Source organism: Ambystoma mexicanum, chromosome 5q, assembly GCF_040938575.1.
Source record: "Ambystoma mexicanum isolate Mex_15411 chromosome 5q, UKY_AmexF1_1, whole genome shotgun sequence".
Lineage (NCBI taxonomy): Eukaryota > Metazoa > Chordata > Amphibia > Caudata > Ambystomatidae > Ambystoma > Ambystoma mexicanum.
The window spans coordinates 50,345,873-50,364,264 of record NC_090933.1 but is presented as its reverse complement, the minus strand read 5'-3'; the positions used below and the strand labels follow the sequence as shown (position 1 = coordinate 50,364,264).

The 18,392-nt window shown below is 48.4% G+C and overlaps 1 protein-coding gene across 1 annotated transcript in view; it reads right to left on the bottom strand.

Moving 5' to 3' along the window:
* MYO10 (myosin X) overlaps positions 1 to 18,392 on the bottom strand; it is a 640,382-nt gene that overhangs the window by 20,064 nt on the left and 601,926 nt on the right. Inside the window, exons 38-40 of the mRNA XM_069620501.1 lie at positions 13,644 to 13,764; positions 12,572 to 13,027; positions 10,428 to 10,619 (exon numbers count right to left, since the gene is read on the bottom strand). Coding sequence (XP_069476602.1) covers positions 10,428 to 10,619; positions 12,572 to 13,027; positions 13,644 to 13,764 — 769 coding nt within the window. The remainder of the gene's footprint in view (positions 1 to 10,427; positions 10,620 to 12,571; positions 13,028 to 13,643; positions 13,765 to 18,392) is intronic.

The following is an 18,392-nucleotide window of genomic DNA, read 5'->3' as shown; positions in this document are numbered from 1 at the left end:
GCCCAGGGTATCTGGTATTTTTCCTCCAGGTCTGCTACTAGCTGGCTCGGTAGGTTGATGCTCAGTGCTGTAGATTTGGTAAGGTTGACCTTAAAGCCTGAGGCGTCACCGAATTCTAGCAGTTCTTTCCATAAGGCCTTCATGGATTCCTCTGGCTTGACTAAGGTGAGAAGGACGTCGTCGGCGTAAAGGGCGATTTTATATGTTTGGGCCTTGATTGACAGCCCTTGGATCTTTACATTGCGGCGAATTCTGGTCGCGAATGGCTCCATGGAGAGGGCGAATACCAGGGGGGAGAGGGGGCAGCCCTGTCTAGTGCCCCTTGAGATTTTGATCGTGTCGGATCTGACTCCATTCATTCTGAGGCTGGTGGAGGGGTGTTGATAATTAGCTAGTGTCCATTTTATAAAGTTTGGGCCGAAGCCGTAATGAACGAGTGAATTTCGAATGTAGCCCCAGTCAACCATATCGAAAGCTTTATGTGCGTCCAAGGATAGTACCATCGCTGCCTGCCCCCTCCTGTTGGCTGATTCAATGACATTGATAGTTCTTCTTATATTATCGTGGGTGCTACGGCCGGGTATAAATCCCGTCTGATCCGGGTGGATGATAGCCGGGAGCAGTGGGGCCAGTCTGTTCGCTAGGGTTTTAGTGAAAATTTTTGCGTCATAATTCAGGAGGGTGATTGGTCTATATGAGGTGCACTGGCTCCGGTCTTTTCCAGGTTTCGGCAGTAGCACTGTGATTGATTCTTCCATGGAAGGAGTGGTTGTGCCTGAGGATAGAAATGAGTTAAATAGGGTAGCCAGGTGGGGGGCTAGGATGTATGCAAACTTTTTATAGAATTGGGCCGTGAGCCCGTCTGGGCCGGGGGTTGAGTTTTTCAGTTTGGTTATGGTTTCACTGACTTCTTCTGACGAAAAGGGGGCTTCCAGGGCCTCAAGTTGCGGACCTGGGAGGAGAAGTTGTACTTCAGCTAGGTATTTGGCTTGTGCTGCTTCGGAGGTGGGAGCACCCGACATAATCGATCTATGATGAGAAGCCATTATTTCCATTTTCTCTTTGATAGAGTAGCGAAGTGTCCCTTGCTCATCAGCGAGGCTGTGGATGAGGTTTCTAGTTTGTAGCTTTTTTAGTTTGTGAACCAGGAGCCGATTTGCTTTATTGCTGTGCACATAATAAAACTGTTTTGTGTAAGTTAGCGCTCTGACAGCTTTGTCGGCCAGGTGCATTTCTAGGGAACGTTTCGCCTTTTGGTGGATGCGGCTAGCTTTCCTGTTTGGGCCTCGTTTAAGGGTGTTTTCCGCTTCTGCCACCTCTGCTTCGAGTGCGTCTTGCTGTACTTTATCCCGACGTCTGAGTCGGGCTGTGCAGTCGTTCACCGTGCCCCTGATGACGGGTTTCATGGCGTCCCAAATCATAGCCAACGATGAGTCTTTGGTAGTGTTTTCCCTGAAGTAATTCTTAAGGGCTTCCGCAATTTCAGTTCTGGTTGCGATGTCTGAGAGGATGTGCTCTTGGAGTTTCCATTGCCTCTGGGGTGGCTCCGGAAGGCAGGATACCCTTAGGTTCAATGTGACTGGAGAATGATCTGAGAGGGCTCTGAGCCCGATTTGGATGGCTTCGACACAGGGAATGAGGTTACTTGAGATTAGGAGGAGATCGATCCGTGAGTATCCCAGGTGCACGTGAGAGAAGAAAGTGTAGTCACTCTCCCCCATGTTGGCCAGTCTCCATACATCTATGGTGTCGGTTTCCCTTAAGAATTCTGCCATGGCCAGGGCTTTGCTGAAATCATCATTTGATGGTGGGAGCGATTTGTCAAGATTTGGGTCGGGAGTCAAGTTGAAGTCACCCCCTATGAATAATTGACCCTCTCTGAAGGCAGACAGAGTTGGTAGGAGATTCCGCAGGAATTTGCTTTGCCCGGTGTTTGGGCAATATATGGCGACGATGGTGATGGGTAGTTCTACCAGGAGGCCTTTTAGCAGGAGATAACGGCCCTCGGGGTCCCGTTTGGTGGTTATATTGGTCAAGGGTAAGTCCCGGTTTAGCAGGATGGCCACCCCCCTCTTTTTGAGATCTGCTGAAGCGAAGAAGCTTTTGTTGTATCGGTGGAAGGCAATGCGGCGTTCGTCGCTCCTGAGGAGATGAGTCTCCTGTAGGCAAGCAATGTCAGGTGCCAGTTGAGCGAGCCTGTGTTCCACAGACTTTCTTTTCCGGGGGGAGTTTAAACCCTGGACGTTCCAGGTCAGCATTGAGAGTTCCTTATCCGGTTGAGACATTATTAGGTAGGATTGATAGCGGGTTTATGTGGCATCTTTTGGATTGTAGAGCTGGGGCCTCCTCAGCGCTGAGTGGACCCTCCGCCACTGCCTTGGGGCCGCCGTGCGGGGAGGGGGCCGCTCCGATTACTTGTATTTTGACCTTCGTTTCCACGTCACCTCCCGCCCGAGCCCAGACTCCGAATCTCATTTTCCCCCCGACCAAGGAGAACCAACAACATAAACTAAAACATAACTTAAAACAGTTAACATGTACAGGTATCCAGACCAGCCTTCTACCAACGGGGCTGTCGGCTGGGTCACGGACGCCAATTGTGTCGGAGACCACGGGGTCTCATGCTGTAGTGGTGAAGTTCTTGCAAATCAAGAGAGCGCTCCGCCGGCAGCTCTGGCCCACCCGGCTGTGAGGACACAGGGTAGGTTGGCGCCGCCCCGAGTAGGCCATATAAGTGTGAGTATTTAGGGTAGCCCTTTTGGCCCCCAGGAAGGCGGGCCAGTGTATGTTGACAGGTTCTGGAGAGGATCAGCATGGGACAGGGGAGACCGGCCTCTCAGTTGGTGTTGGTTTTATTCCCCCTAACAGGAGGGCCGCGCATCCTGCGTCGGCCAACCACCCGGGACCAGGAGCAAGAGGCCCCCCCCCCCGACCCCCTCGGGGGAGCGGGCCGGGTCCCCTGGGACCTCCCCCTCCAGGTCCGGATTCATAAACACTGCAGCCTCCCGCGGGGATGGAATTTGCTGAGTCTTTCCCTCCCAAGTGAAGGAGAGACCTGAAGGGAAGCTCCAGCGGTAGGGGATTTTGCGCTCTCGTAGCCAGTCGGTCATAGGTTTGAGAGCTCTTCGTTTGGCTAGGGTGGAAGCAGCTAAGTCTTGGAACAGGGCGATCTCCGAGTCTCGGAAGTGGATCTGGCCCATGGCCCTGGCCTCCTGCATGATCTCCTCCTTGAGTTTGTAGAAATGAATCCTGACCAGGACATCGGCCGCCCCATTTGACCTCTGCCTGGGTCTAGCCCTGTGTACTCTGTCCAGTTCCAGGGGAGAGTTGTCTGGGAGGGTGATAATGTGGCGGAGAAGGTCGGAGACGTAGGATGGGAGCTCCTTCTCTGAGACTGCAGCTGGGATTCCCCGGATTCTAATGTTATTCCGCCTCGAGCGGTTTTCAGCGTCCTCTTGTCTGGCCTCAAGCGCCTCGCACCTGCACTCCAGGGCCCTGATCCTGTCCGCCCCCTCTCCGATCTCAAAGTTCTGCTCACATAATGTAGACTCAATCTCCTCGGCTCTGGCCTCCACCTCCCCCACTCTCTTGTCTAGCTGGGTAATTTGGGTCTTGACCTCCTCAGTGCCCTTCTGGAATTCCCTGGTGAGGGCCGATAGAAGCTCATGGAGGTCTGCTTTCGTGACCGCCTGTGATGCTTGGTCACCGGGGAGGCCGTTCCCCATCCCCGTGTCCATGCGTTCACCCCTCTTGCTTTTTTCCCCCGCAGGAGGCATTGTTAATAGAGTAGAAATATCCGACTGTTTGGCGGCTTTGCCCGATTTGGACATGGTAACCCGGGGACGCCCCTGCAGCTACGACGGGGGCGGAGGGGCCACCAGCCAGGCCCGAGGGGCAGCAGAGCGTCCAGTTAGGGCGAGATGCGGCAGGTGCCGCCTTACCTTGTGGCAGTGCTTTAGGGGGGGGCTACCTCCCCTCCCCGGAGGTGCCCGAAGCGTGCGGCGAAAGGAAGTCCAGGGGCTCAGGAGAGTGAAGAAGAAGCTGAAGGGAACCCCGGCACGGGCCCAACCTGCAGGGTAGGAAGCGTGGGGAGACCCCGGGGTCGTTAGTTGCCGGGTTCGCCTTGCTTCCGGAGATGAGCCCCCCCTGGGAGGTATGCTGGGTGATGGGGCCTCCGTGGCCCTGAGGTGGATGGGCCCCGTCCACACTGAAGCGGGCAGATCCAGGCGGCTGCGTAACTGAAGTTGAGGCTTTGTGGCCGAAGTGAGGAGGAAAGGGCGGGGGCTGCTGCGGCGAGCTCGCATCAGCCCCTGGGCGTCTATTCAATTGTGGCCTCTGTCCAGGTCTGTCCAGGCCGGGGGGCCCCCCCGATCGTTCCGCAGGACTGCTGGTCCGGAGGTCTGGAGGCCGGGTCCCCAGACGGCCCGCAGCTGCTGGGTGCCCTCCGGATCGGCTCAATTTGCTGGTCTGCCCCCACAGGAGGCAGACGGTGGTCGCCGAAGTAATTATCCAGGAGGGAGGAGGGAGGAAACCAGGAGGCCCCCCGGGCACCCAGCCCCCGCCCGGGCACCGCGGCCCCGATCGATCGGCTGGTGCGTGGGGCTGGCGTAAAACGGCAGACCGCCGATCCCCGGAGCAGGAGAAGCGGGGGAGGGGCGCCCCGAGCCGGAACCACCCTCCCGAAGGGAGCCGGAGAGCCTCCGGGGCGATGTGGTGGCCGAGTCGCTGGGTTCCGCCGGCCCGATCCCGCACCCGGGGTGCTCCGATCCAACCCCTAGGCCCCGGGGTTAGTGCCGGGCAGGGTGGGCGGCCGCCATCTTGCTACGTCCTGCGCTCCCTCTTGGTGTGTCGCAGGCGGCGGATCTTTGCCATCCGCGTCTGCAGGGCTCCACTATGCCGCCCCAGTGTTCCGCAGCATCTCAGCTGTCGATCGCTGAAGAGTGGATCGAGAAGATCTATCGTTCACCGGGCATTTTCCGTGGCGACGTGACACCAGCCGGGAGCTCTCACTGAGCACGTCCGACTGCCATGGCTCCAAGCCACGCCCCCCCACAAATACTTTCTTAAGCAGTGCAAATAGTTTCAGTTCACTAGAGGACTCGATTCAGTTCAATAGGCCTAGGCCCAAGTCAACAGACTAGTGGCTTGGATAGGAAAGAGCAGTTCTTGTAGTAAACGGTAAAGTCTTTGCCAAAGTTCTGAAAAGTAGTTTGTACGAAAAAGAATCATATGTTGTGTCACAAGCTGAATAGGCCTGCAAGTTGGAAAAGTTTCACGAACTTTCACAGCGAGAGGTAAGTTCACTCAATCGGGTTGGCACAGTACCTTAATATGAAGAAAAGATGCAGCTGAAGACGTTGGTTTCTGGCAGTTCCTGCAGATCTCAATATTCCTGAGCCTCAGTTGTGGGGACAAGAGGGAGGACGTCGGGGGACTCCTGCACTGCACATGGATTTGTCAAACAAGCTGGCAAAATGGAAGATCTTCGGTTTGAGTAGCTGTCGTCAAGCACACAAGCTGGTGTTGTTCCCCCTGGTTAACCCTAACCAGCTCTGAGAATGGTATCCAGGTGGCTTATGAGTTGATTGGTCCCACCAACTCAAAGAAAAAAAGTCGTCCTTGAAGGGGCTTCTCTGTCGAGATGAACTTGGCAATTCGGACCGCAGCAGGGCTTCACCGGGCAAACTAACGGCAGCCGTCCTCTTCCAGCTCGTCTTCGGTTCTTTCGTTCCAGTGGTTGACTATGCTTTCCAGTCCAAAAGACTCGCCTTTTAAACAGTTTTCTCCCTTTAATTCCAGCCTAGCTGCCACTCACTCAGCAGGGTGGCTGTCTTTGCCAGACAGTCAGCCAGCCAATCACGCCAGAGTGCATTTGGGTCTCCTAGGAGACTAAGCACAGGGAGTTTCGGGCATCTCCCTCACTTCCTGCCCACCGCAGACACTCAAACGCCAGAGGCAGTCTTCAATCCTGAAGCCCACCAAAAGGTACAGAAACAAAGGGACCAAACCTGGTTTGGCGTGCAGAGACAAACTCTAGAAGGACCTTTCCAAAAAGAAATGGCAAAAAAGAAGACCGGGACCTGTTTAAACAAAAGGGGCTTAAGGCGCCATCTTGAAAAACATTTCTCCCACGATTTTTAGCTACCGGTGTTTGCGGTCTGGAAAAAATCATGGTAGTTTGTTGTAAAACCACTGCCACCAGCCATTTCGATAGGAAAGCGCAGCATTTGACTGCTACATGAGTTTCTGGACACAGGGGATACTAGGTAACCCCTCCAGCACTCTTTAGGAAGATAGTGTGTGCTGGGTCTAGGAATTTAAAAAAGACTAGTAGAGTCATTTTAACTTTACATTCTCTGGGAAACCTTTGGGAAGTCTAAAAGACATCTCTGTGTCAATGCACTGAGGGTGCGGTGTAACACACATGAAAAGATGATGCCTATGGAGTTATCTAAAACTCCATAATCAAAGAACACAAGAATAAAACACACATCAGAATACATGAAAGAGTGGGAAAAAAGGCTCAACTCTTTCCAGGTAAAAACATCAAGTCCTCAAAATCCAGCAAAGTTGCTGGGGGTCTCTAAGGTGAAGGGAATGAGCACATTTATGATAATTCTCCGTAACACCTACTGACCAATGCAGTGATATGGCAATACATATGTTATACGCAGCAAAAGTGGCAATTTTTCTATCCCATCAGAAGGGATGCTTATGTTCCTTATCTGTTGGTACACTGGCTATGGACGCAGGCATATTGCAGCATTTGCATGCTGTTGCTACCACCAGCGTGGTGTGGCTGCAATTGGCCACACATAATTCAGGGGTCGGTTGACGAGGGTGTATTCAAGTTTTCAGTCCATGGACTAATGGATTTAGTTGTAGAGGGTGCCTCTGTGGTTAAGCACATCTACTTTTCTATTTAGTTCATAACTGGAAAACACTGGGTGATTGGCCAGGGTTCCTCTAGGCTCTAGAGTCTCCTCTATAAATCCTTGTCTTCTTGCGTCTTAATTTTAATCTGCGTTACAGCTCTCTTTTGTAGTGCCTCAGCGGGAACCCTGATCCTCTGTGGATGAGTTAGATGTGGAAGTTTCAGTAGTATCCGGAAAATCCATAGGAACATTCTGGGAATTGTCCACCCCCCCCCATGTTTACATTTTCTAGAAACTCCTCCCTTTTTGTCTGGGTTTACTCTTCTACTACATCTCTGGGTGGATAGATTTTGTCCGGGAAACTGGGGGCTTGACTAACACGTCATATGATTTATCTAATTAACTCTTCTACTTCTTTCATTAGAATATGGCCTTGGCTAAGGCTTGCTTCTGCCATAACGACAAACCTGTAGCATGGTATATATTCTCTTGTTCTCCTTGCGCCTCATCCTAATCCTTCTCATCCCACTCTTCATAGAGAAAATCCAGTTCTTTCTGGTGTGTAAAATATGGTTTTTAAAACACAGTATGGGGTTGATTTATAAATGGATGAGAAAAGCATTTCCTTGGCTTAAAACAGTGGTTTTCCCGACTAGGAGTTTGCATGGGTCTTTGTGCGTCTCATGTTTGGCACCATGTTTAGCTTGTTTTATTTTAGTCGAGTGCTTGGACAAATGGGGGTCTTGGTGGCAACTTTGTCATAGCTGGGCTTTTCTACACTGTTTCTGCATTGGGGGCTACCTTGATGACTTGCTTCTCGGTAGAAGATTTATCAGCACCATGAGCTTTGGCCCCCACTTGCTCTGTAAATGTTTAGATAAGCTAGGTGTGTGTGCGTTCATATGCTGTTTATGTGTTGTCAATTTAGCCCCATCCGCCTTCTTGCTACCCTGGGCTGCCCTTCTGGGAAGCTCTTTTGGGAGATGGGGGTTTGCTTAGAAACTCGCATAGTTGCATATTTATTGAAGTATGGGATGCAGAGGCCTACTTGGAAATCTCCAGAATTCCTTGTAGGCCAGTCCACCACGGGTTACTCTGTCTCTTTTGGGCCTGATGTCTGCCTGTCCCCTAGCGACTCAACCTAGATTATGTCCTTACGCACTTCTTCTGAGGTACCAGTTTTAGCAATGTCACTGGAATATAGTGCCTATAGTTGTCCCTTTCAATTCTTATGCTTCAACACAATTCCTCTGCATGCTCTCTGGATAAGCAGGGATTGCAGATCTTTAAGTGTCACAGCACAAGAGGTTCGAATTACATTTATGGCAGAATTTAATGAGAGCTTTCTTCATTTGAGCTGTCAGAGCCGGGGTACTGAGACCACAAGTCCCCATCCCTAAGCACATCAGGGATAAGACAGTGGTTCCCCTTGGGGCTGGCTCTGTGTGGTGTTCGGGACCCCGTAGATGTTATCCCTTGAGTTCGGAATTGATCGAAAAAAAGCTACTTTAAGATGGACTACTCATAGGAATGTCTCTTAATGAGATGCTAACATGTTAGTGCCATTCAACAAAACTGTCCAGAAATCTCAAAAACAAACACCATTCTCTGATTTTTTGGGGAAAGTTTCATGAAATTCCTTCCAGATGGGACAAAGTGATAGTGTTTCATTCTTATTCAAAGTCCATGTGGCCTTTATGTTCTCTCCTAAAGCAAAAACTGATAGATGATTTGCATCAAATTTGGATTGGCAATGTTGGCATGTTAGACAACCTACAATATTTACTTGTACAGGTGAAAACCAGTTTCTGATTTTGTTTTTAAAATCCCTAAAATGACCCAAAATTCCAAAGGAGTTGGGTGCATGGACGGGAATTCAAATCAGAACTAGAAACATGATTGGCAGATCCAGCTTAAGGCTCTGCAAGTCCAATGCTCCAAAAATATGAAAAGGGGCACATAGCCGCTATTGAAGGCATACTCTGATCCTGGAGTGGGCAAAGGCGTGCCCCAGAGGGATCGAACATGCCACTTTCCAGAATATAAGGACCTCACTTGGACATGGGGTCCAGGGATGTGCCGACTGCGGTCGATGGACAGAACCTTGGGAGTTCAATGGTACGGTACGGAAGAGTGGACAAGGCACTTTTCAAGAAATACAAGACATTCGGCAGTAGAGTCTGCATATGGATATTGTGGTAGTGAATCTAAGGAGGCACATCATTCCCCTCCCCCACTCCCCATGGAAAGAACTGCATGAAACTTTCCAACCAACGCACAGTGTCAATTTTGAAAAGTTTTCATGAAGTTCCATGGGAAAAGGTGGGACTGCAAGGTACACAGTTATAGGGGCACATCCTCAAAGAAGTTTTAATTTAACCGTGGCTTTTGTGGAGAGAATAGCATGCATCTTTCCAAAGACAATACACAGCCCACTCTGATTATTTTTGAAACATTCAAGAGGTTTTGTCGAGGGTGCTAAAGTTATGGGGGAGGGGCAGGCGGGTAGGATATAAAGTAATCCCCATTCAAATTTCAATTGGGAATTTCGCTGAAATGGACGGGAAATTGACCTGTAGGGCCACTGTGTGTGGAGGCTTCACAAAGGATTCACGCCAAATACAAAAGTCAAACTAGGACCTTCCCTACCCAGCATGGCAGAAGAAGAAACAAGGAAGGACACGCAACCTAGAAATGACAAAAAAAGCAAACAGTCACCATTTTGGATCAATGGTGATCCTTCTGTGCATTACCACGGCTGTGAGCACAGCCTGCGCGTACAAATTATACAAAGGTCGATAGAACATGTCCACTGCCACCAGCCATTCAGGTATGCTTGTCACTAACAGAAATATCACAGGAGTAGTGAGAAAGGGGATACAGTGTACACCTCAGCACTCCACATAAGGTGGCGTGTGCTGATCTCACAAAAGAAAAGCTAAGAAGGATACAACAAATCCCCCTATACTTGGGAACATGTGCTCATGCAAGGAAAATAAAATAAAAAGGGAATCCCAAAGGGCACCTAGCAACACTGCACAAAAGGTGATGTGTGCTGCAAAAGTAAATTACAGATGCCTTAGAAAAGATGGAGGAAAGCACTCCATAAAATTAAGTACACAATTAACGAACCGGTGTGCCCGTAGTGAGAGAAAAAGAAGGAGTTAGTGGGAAAAAGGCTCCCACTCACTCTGGAGAACAGACAAGACAATCCAGGAGTCCAGCAAAATGTGCTGGGGCTCTCACAGGTGGAGGAGATTTGGCATAAAAATTAAAAATCTCCCCAACCTTAATATGTTTGGTGTCAAGTGTTATGCACTGAAAGGTTTAAGTTATGGTTTTGTTGCTAGCCTTGCCTGGTAAATGTTAGTTTTTTTTTAGTTTTTGCAGAACAACATTATCTCACCATTTCTTTTTTTCCAGAGTATACAGTAACAAAAATAAGAATGAAATCATCCATTCTGGGTTATCGCTACCCCCAACGGGAATAGGTTTAGCAACACAAGCAGTCAAAATTGTGGCAAGTATTGCCTCTTCAATAACTCTGCTTACCTCACTGGTGTCGAAGAGCAGCTCTCTCTCATCGACAACAATTTTGTACGTGTTTGAAAGTGGTGCTCCAAATGATAGAATGTGTTCGTAGTAAAACACTTCTAATGGTCGGCCTTCCCCACGCTTGTAGACGGAAACTGCTTCGGCGCTGACTCCAAGCCACAGCTCTTGCGGGAATCCGCCTTCTTTACTCTAGGTGGAGATAGAGCGAGGAGAAATATTTATTACACGCCAGAGAACGTAGTGGTATGTGGTTTCTAACACATTCAGAATTGTATACAAGAAGTGAAAGAACAATACATTTTGTAATTGATCTATAAGTGGAAGTGTAGAGTTAAGGTCAGTCTTGTAATTAAAGGGTCTTGCTTGTTGGTCACAGAGCCCAATTGTGCTATATGATGACTGCTAGAAGTGCAAACCCAAGGAGCAGCAAGATGCCCCCTACGTTGTATTCACAAGCACATCGGTGGGTCTAACTCATTGGAGATTTCCTTTATGCATTAGCTGCGAGGAGATGCCTCCAATGTCTTTCAATGAACTTGAAAACTTTGGGTCAAGTTTAATCTGTATCTTTTACAGAATGGCTAGAGTAAGGGGTCACAGCTGCCCAAAGCTACAACAATCTGACACAAATAAGTTAGATTCAAACCTACCAAATGATTTGTGGGTCACCTGAAAAGAATGGTCCTGTCCCAAAAAACATCAAATGTATTGACATGTCAAGTTATGCTTTTGTGACAGGAGCATTAGGGCCTAGATTCTCCAAATAAGCAAGTACAACCATCAAAAGTCTAGCACAATGTTAGACAGTTCAGTTGGAATAGGTTTGAAGTGGGAAAGTTTAAATACTATTCAAATTCAAATAAATGCATGATCACCTTTGAAGAGCAATAACATGTAGAGTGCAATTTGTGGCATGTTTTTTGGGGGAATTTACTAAATGCAAAATAATACAGCACATAGTTTAGAACTATATTTGTATTTTTAGTATTACCCGCAGACATTTCATGAGGTTAACGGCCTGTGCTTGCATGGAACCAGTGCCAAAGATATGCAATTCAAAGTGAGCGTGATGAAACGTACAGATATTCTTTGGGAGGGACATGCCCTATTGGGGTGCCTAAAATGTCCTCCTTTTTATTTATTTTTGTTAGGGCAATTTATTTAGGGAGGATTTAGCAAAGAAGGACAGTGGGGCGCATTCCACTGAGCAAAGACATGAAAGGAGCAATAGGTCTTCAAACATTGCTGCATCAGCAAAGGTTGCACTAAAAAAAAAAGTCTGCAACCTTTGCCTCTCCATGTTTTGGACTACAACACCCATAATCCCTCACCACTGACTATGCTGGCTAGGGGTGATGGGAGTGGTCGTTCCAAACATCTGCAGAGCCAAGGGTTGCAGACCCCTGCACTAGAATAACATGTGGTTCATGGAATACATGGTTTTGATGTATGGGGTGTACAGCTGTATCTTCAGAATCAGGACAGCCCTGAAATTATCGTTTTAAGTTGTTCTTCAAATGAACGTTTCCATACTGTTATTATCAATGTTTTTACCAACCAGTATCCGCTTTGTGGTGCTTGATTTATTTCAATGCTATGATGTTCATTTTGATTACCCAACCTATCTCCTCTCTATGTCCCTGCTCCTCCCACATCACATCTACTCGCGTCTACGGACTCCTTTCCTGTCAAAGATCATGCAGCGTCTACTCTGGGGGAGGGAAGCAAACTGTCAGAACGAGGAAAAGGGGAGTACTGCTTGGCTTGGGGGCAGAAGCGTTTAATGCAGCACGGCATTTTTCACACAGTTAATAAAGGTGATTTCACCAGGTTTTATTTTAAGTCGCAGCACTATTCTGAAATAACAACAAAGTCGGTTGGGTACGTTCTATTAATCATTGCAAGATGAAACGCCAAGTGCACAACCATATTTTGGTGAGCAAAGCAAAATAGAGACTGTGATGAGAGCCCTCAATCGGACCTTTTAAAACAGTTTATCCTACACCAATGCATCAAAGTACTTTTGAGTGTAAACTATGATAGAGCGCTCCCAACAGTGTAGTGTGAAACTGCATATGTGTTATAAGCCACCATGGTAAACATTCATATTGAGGACCCTTTACGATACAAGTCTGGCTCACCTCCACATCGAAGAGGGTTGATCCGTAGCCCGGCCATTCCCGGATCACAGTCATGTACTTGGCCATGGCCTGTTCTTGCGTCATGCCCTGCAGTTTCTTCCACTTGTCGATAATGCTCATCCGTGCAGAAGTAACTTCCTCTTTGAGGAACATGTCCATCACCTGCTCCTCCTCCTCCACCTTCTGCTTCGTGACAGAACTGCTTCGGAAGCTCCTCCTAAGAGTTCCTTCCAAAAAACTTGACCGCTTTCTCTCAGTCCTCTCAATAGGAGTAAAAACTTTGGCAGTCTGTGTGATGCGGGATGTAAGTCGGTGCAGGGGGTAGACCTCTTCCGTTCTGGGGATTGTGGTGTGCAAAGAGTGATCACCCTGAAGGTACTGGAGCCGCAGGGCAGCAAGAACTTGGAGGTTCTCTTCAGGTGCGGGATAATGTCCTCGAATAACCGCTTCATGAGCCTGACACAAAAGAAAGGGCATGTTTACTAGGCACGTACACACATGTCTTTAGCCTCATTATATATTTATCATGAATTTGCACAAAAACAAAATATTTAATAGGAAGTTAAAAAAAATACATTCAAATATCGTTTTTCTTTTTAATGTGGAACTCTGGTCTATTTTTTTCAGCTCTGTCGACTCCACTGTGATCATCCGAGTAAATCAGGAAAAACTGCAGGGACCGAGACCAAGACCGAGACCAAAGAGCAATGCAAAGAAACATTGACACTTGCATTGTGGAACAGTGTCCCCAGGACCAAATCCTGCATAGTGAATGCGGGGATAAACACGGTGTCCTTTCTACAAAGCAGCAAAGAGCATATGGAGAAAAATAATTACACCATGTTTCCATAACGTATGCGACTGTGAATAAAAACCCTGCAACAGGTCTTGTTTTCAAAATCGTAATAAATCTCTTGCTGGGCCATCTCCAAGAATTGGTTTGATCCAGACAAAAGCCACTTGGATGAAATAGTACATACAAATCATTCGAACTCAACATAACGAAGGACTTATGTGCTGTTCCCTTTACATGCAGTTTATGGTGGTCGGAGAGCACAGAAATTGTGTTTACCTGCTCAAACATGAAGGCAAATTCCACGCTGTCTTTTGGCACGTTTTCAGTGTCCAGGAAGCAGTACAGTTTGAAGTAAAATTTCCATTGCAATGTTCCCGCTTCCGAGTTGACAGCAAGTCTAGGGAATAAAAAAGGCAAAGTAGATTTAGGGGACCGTACTACAGAGATTAATGACCATGTAACTAAGTAACTAAGCTTTGTACTGTAACAAGTGCCACGATGTCCTCAGGCTGTTGTGCGCTATATAAATACTAATAAAACAAAACAAACAAAGATAAGAACAAAGGAAATCTACCCAACCAAGTGTACATATTAGAAAAAGGAATGCTATGTTTCAACAGATTAGGTTGCAAGTAGGAATATTTTTTTCTTTCAGATGTAGCGATTACAAAAAAGAAAATTGAATTGTGTTCTATGTTGCTTCACGACGGAGCCCAGCCGTACGTGACAGGGATTCCAACCTGTGCTGCTCAGCGCTGTCTTGCTTCCAAGACAAAAGCGTTGCTGTAAGCTCTTTTTCCCGGCCCGGATTATACATTAGATAAAACATCTCTAATCATACTATATGTATAATTTGAATATTCCAAGTCAGCTTGGAGGTCTGTGACCGTGCAGAGGGGCCAATCCTATGACCCAGTGCCTTATAAGGACACCAACCGTCACTTGCTATATCAAAATTATAGATACAGGGGAGGGTATGCTATTCTTTGAAGTTCTGGTGCCATACCCACCATTTCAAAACATAGACATCCTGCTGACCAAAGTTCACAGTGCACCTATAAACAATACCTTTTGTGAGTGGCTGTGGGGGGTCTGTTGTGGACTTACTTGGAAAGACTGATACTTCTTCTATTCATGGGTGACAGTAAAATTCCTACGTGTACTGGTGTAAAGATATTGCAATGGATCTGTGAAGTCATTTTCATAATCCAGACCAACTGTGACACCACATCCAGCCTAAACTAATGACATTGGGCCTCATTAAAGTATGCAGGTCCGGAAATAGCAATGCCGGTCGCTTGGTACCGGCACCTTTTTCCAGACAGGCAAACGCTGAGTCGCGATGCCGCTAACACTGGCACCACAAGTCACCCACCGTATCCAGCAACACCGTGAACAGAATCTATGGCAAAACGCATCGGCCGTGCCTGAGACACTGGCATGGGGTTAGTATGTGCACATTCCGAGCACCACGTACAGAGTAACACTGGCAAGAAGATGCCAGTAGCACTATGAATTCTGCGCCGGAAACACCTGCATCACAGGCCAGGCGTGTACTGGAGTCAGGTGTGCAGAAACAGGCCACAGGTGGCCCAAATCAGCCCAGGTGTACACCATGAGCACTGTGAAAGCACAAAAGGACCACTCGCACACCCCACACGCCTTCCAACACTACCATGATTGCAGCAGCAGTAGCAGTAATGGAGCTGGAGGCCCTGCATGCAGGGATACAACATCAAGAGTCAGGGAGGCAGAAGATACAGCATAGTCGCTGGAGGAGAAGGGGGGCCATCATGGCCATGCAAAACATCAATGGCCAGCAGGTTGCAGCCCGCAGGCAGCCACCCATAAGGGCCACACCCTTCAACATGAGCCAAACCCAGATCCACACCTTGTACCGGCTAGACAGGGATGCCATTACATTCATTGTCTCGGGAGGATAGCTCAGCAGCAACATGCTCACCTTGGAAGCAAGACGACACGGAGCAACACGGCTTCGATCCCCGGGTCAGCGCTTAAAAACCTCTGGGTATTAAGCACGTTATAAATAACCTATCATATCATAGTGGAACTGATCCATGATTACCTCGTCAGCCTCATACAGATCCGTACAGCCCACCCGCCCCCCCTGCTCAAGTTAGTGTCTGTGCTACACATCCTTGCCACGGGCAACTACCAACACACTATGGGGGAACTGCATGGGCTATCACCACCCTGTTTTTCCCTGGTCCTCTTTCAGGTTATTGACGCACTCCTGCGGCATGTGTTAGATCACATAGCCCTACCCAGAACACCTGACCAAGTCAATGCCATGGAAATAGCATTCCATGCCCTTGCAGGCATGCCCAATGTGATAGGTGCATTGGACTGCACACATGTGGAGCTGGTGGCCAGGCATGCCGTTGCGGCAGTGCACAGGAACTGAAAACTATACCACTCACTCAATGTGCAGATGGTATGTGATGCACGCCATCTCATCACACTTTGCTGTGCTAGATTCCCGGGTTCAACCCATGATTCCATGGTGCTGAGGAACTGCACGCTGCCTGTGTACATGGCACATCATAGCAGAGAGCGTACCTGGCTGTTAGGTGACTGTAATTAGCTAAGCATGTGCACTGTTGAATTGCAGAGGGGGCATAATACACCATAGGGTTTCTGGCTGTTGGGTGTGTGTAATTACCAAAGCATGTGCAATGTTGAATTCTGGGGGTGGGGAGTCATAATACACCATAGCGTTTCTGGCTGTTGGGCGAGTGTAATTACCAAAACATGTGCACTGTTGAATGAGGGGTCGGGAGTCCACAACTATCTGCAGTGCGGGAGTGCAATGCAATATCCAACACACAAATAGCATGCCAGAGTAGAAGGCCTTGACTGGTGTGTGTCAAATGACCAGACAGAGCAAGCGCATGCATAACATCAAAGCTGTAGTGCAACATCAAAGGCACTACAGGTCCCAGAATGCATTACACCAAAATCCCAAATCCCTGCCAAAACACTCTTAGCACAACCCACATCACCTGCAGCACAGACTAATCATTCTCATGCACCACTAGAGAACCGCACACCAAGTAGCCAGGTCCCCTGTTTGTATCAAGTGCACATACACATATGTATGTGACCAGTACGTCAATAAAATAGCCTGACATGTCAATGGATGGGTGATATGCCCATCATAGGACTTGCAAATTTGAACTAAATAAGAACACATACCAGTCGAATTTGTGTGCGTCGTAGTGAAAGGGTCAAAGTGTGTGTGAATGGGCCATGGAAAAGCGACTGCAAACCACACATCCACCATGCATATTGACAAAGGGTATTGGCTGGTTGGCAATCATCAGGCTTTCCCCCCCATCTATTCAATTACTCGTATGGTACCCCTCTGTGCATTCATCGACATCAATGATTTTCCCAGAATAGGTGATGCTGTGCAACCACTTCCACACAGCACATCACAAGTATGCCTTCAGGCATGTACTGAATCCCAAATTAATACAAAATCTTCTTTTAACGTAGATAAACATTATTACCTGTATCAGCTCTGCCTTCCAGGTCTGCTGCCCCCGGCAGGGTCTGCCGTGTCGGACACACTAGCTGTGTCAGGCAGATTACTATTTTGCAGACCCAGAAACATACAACCTGGTGATGGCACCGGCACACTTACACCCGGACAAGCCACATTGGCAATTTGCACGTGTCATTACATGCATGGACATCCATTCCCACTGACAATGCACATGTCAACATGCTCAACTATGATCTATGCTACGTCTTCAGCAATTTGCAAGTAAAATTGGTTAGTGAACGATATACAGACTGTACCTACTTGATACAGGCCCCACAATTACTTTTGCCCCTTTATGTCCCTCCCGTGCAGGTGATGCTGGATAACCCTTGATGGCATGGCTGATGACCCCTGTGAGGTAACCACAGAACCAGCACAAGCAGGGATACAACCGTGCTCACATCAGGACTCATACGATTGAGCAGACATTTGGCCTCTTAAAGGCAAGGTTCTTCTGCCTGAGCAGATCGGGACACACACTTATGTACAGCCCTGTGAAGGTGGGAAATATAGTATTGGCCTGTACCATGTTGCACAAAATGTACCACTGCCCCCGGACATGGAAATGCACCCACAGGATGCTGAGGATGAGAATGGCAGTGATGATGAACTGCCATTGGCACATCGCAGGGATGCTGTGGATGGCCGTGAGGCACGGAATGCACTCATTACCCACTATTTCTGAGACCATCACACAAGCACATGTCCTAGGACAGCTAACGCACTCAGCACTGTACAGGAAATAAATCACTCAGTTGCACCAAAAAAAGAATGTCCACTCATGATTTCAATGCAACACCAAGTGTAATGTGTATAATGTAATGACTAACAAATGTGGAACTACAACAACCAGAACTATTCCTCCCCACTGTCCCCCCCCCCCCCCAACTCTTCCTCCCCACTCCCCCTCACCAACTATCCCTCACCAACTGTCTCTCCACAACTCCTGTCATGTTGGACAAGTAGTCCTTGCAGTAGTCACATACAGGGGACATGTCGGTTCTGGGCCTATTTGCACCCCCTTTTTGTATCCAGCATGCCACTGTGTGCCAAGCTGGACAGCCACACTGAACGTCGCCTTGGGCTGCTGGGTACTGAGCTAGCAGGCAAGGACATGGTCGTTGATGTGTGGGCCTGTTCCGTGGGCTGTCTGTCCAGAAGGCCTGAAGGAACATTGCCATTGTCTCAGCAATGGAGGACATGACACTGTTGCCCTCGAGTACCCTCCTGGACATCTGTACAATGGCATTAGTGCAATGGCCCGTGCATTTCTACGCCCACTGGCCTGGACACACTCCCACATTAACTGCAAATCCTGGAGGTGCTACTGCACCAGTGCTGTCAAGGCAGGAAGCTCCTCGATTCGCCGGAGTCTGCCATCCATTTCCCTGACACTGAGGAAGGGTGGGCGTTGTGGGCTCATTGGGTCCATGGGGCTGAATAGCAATGGCTCATAG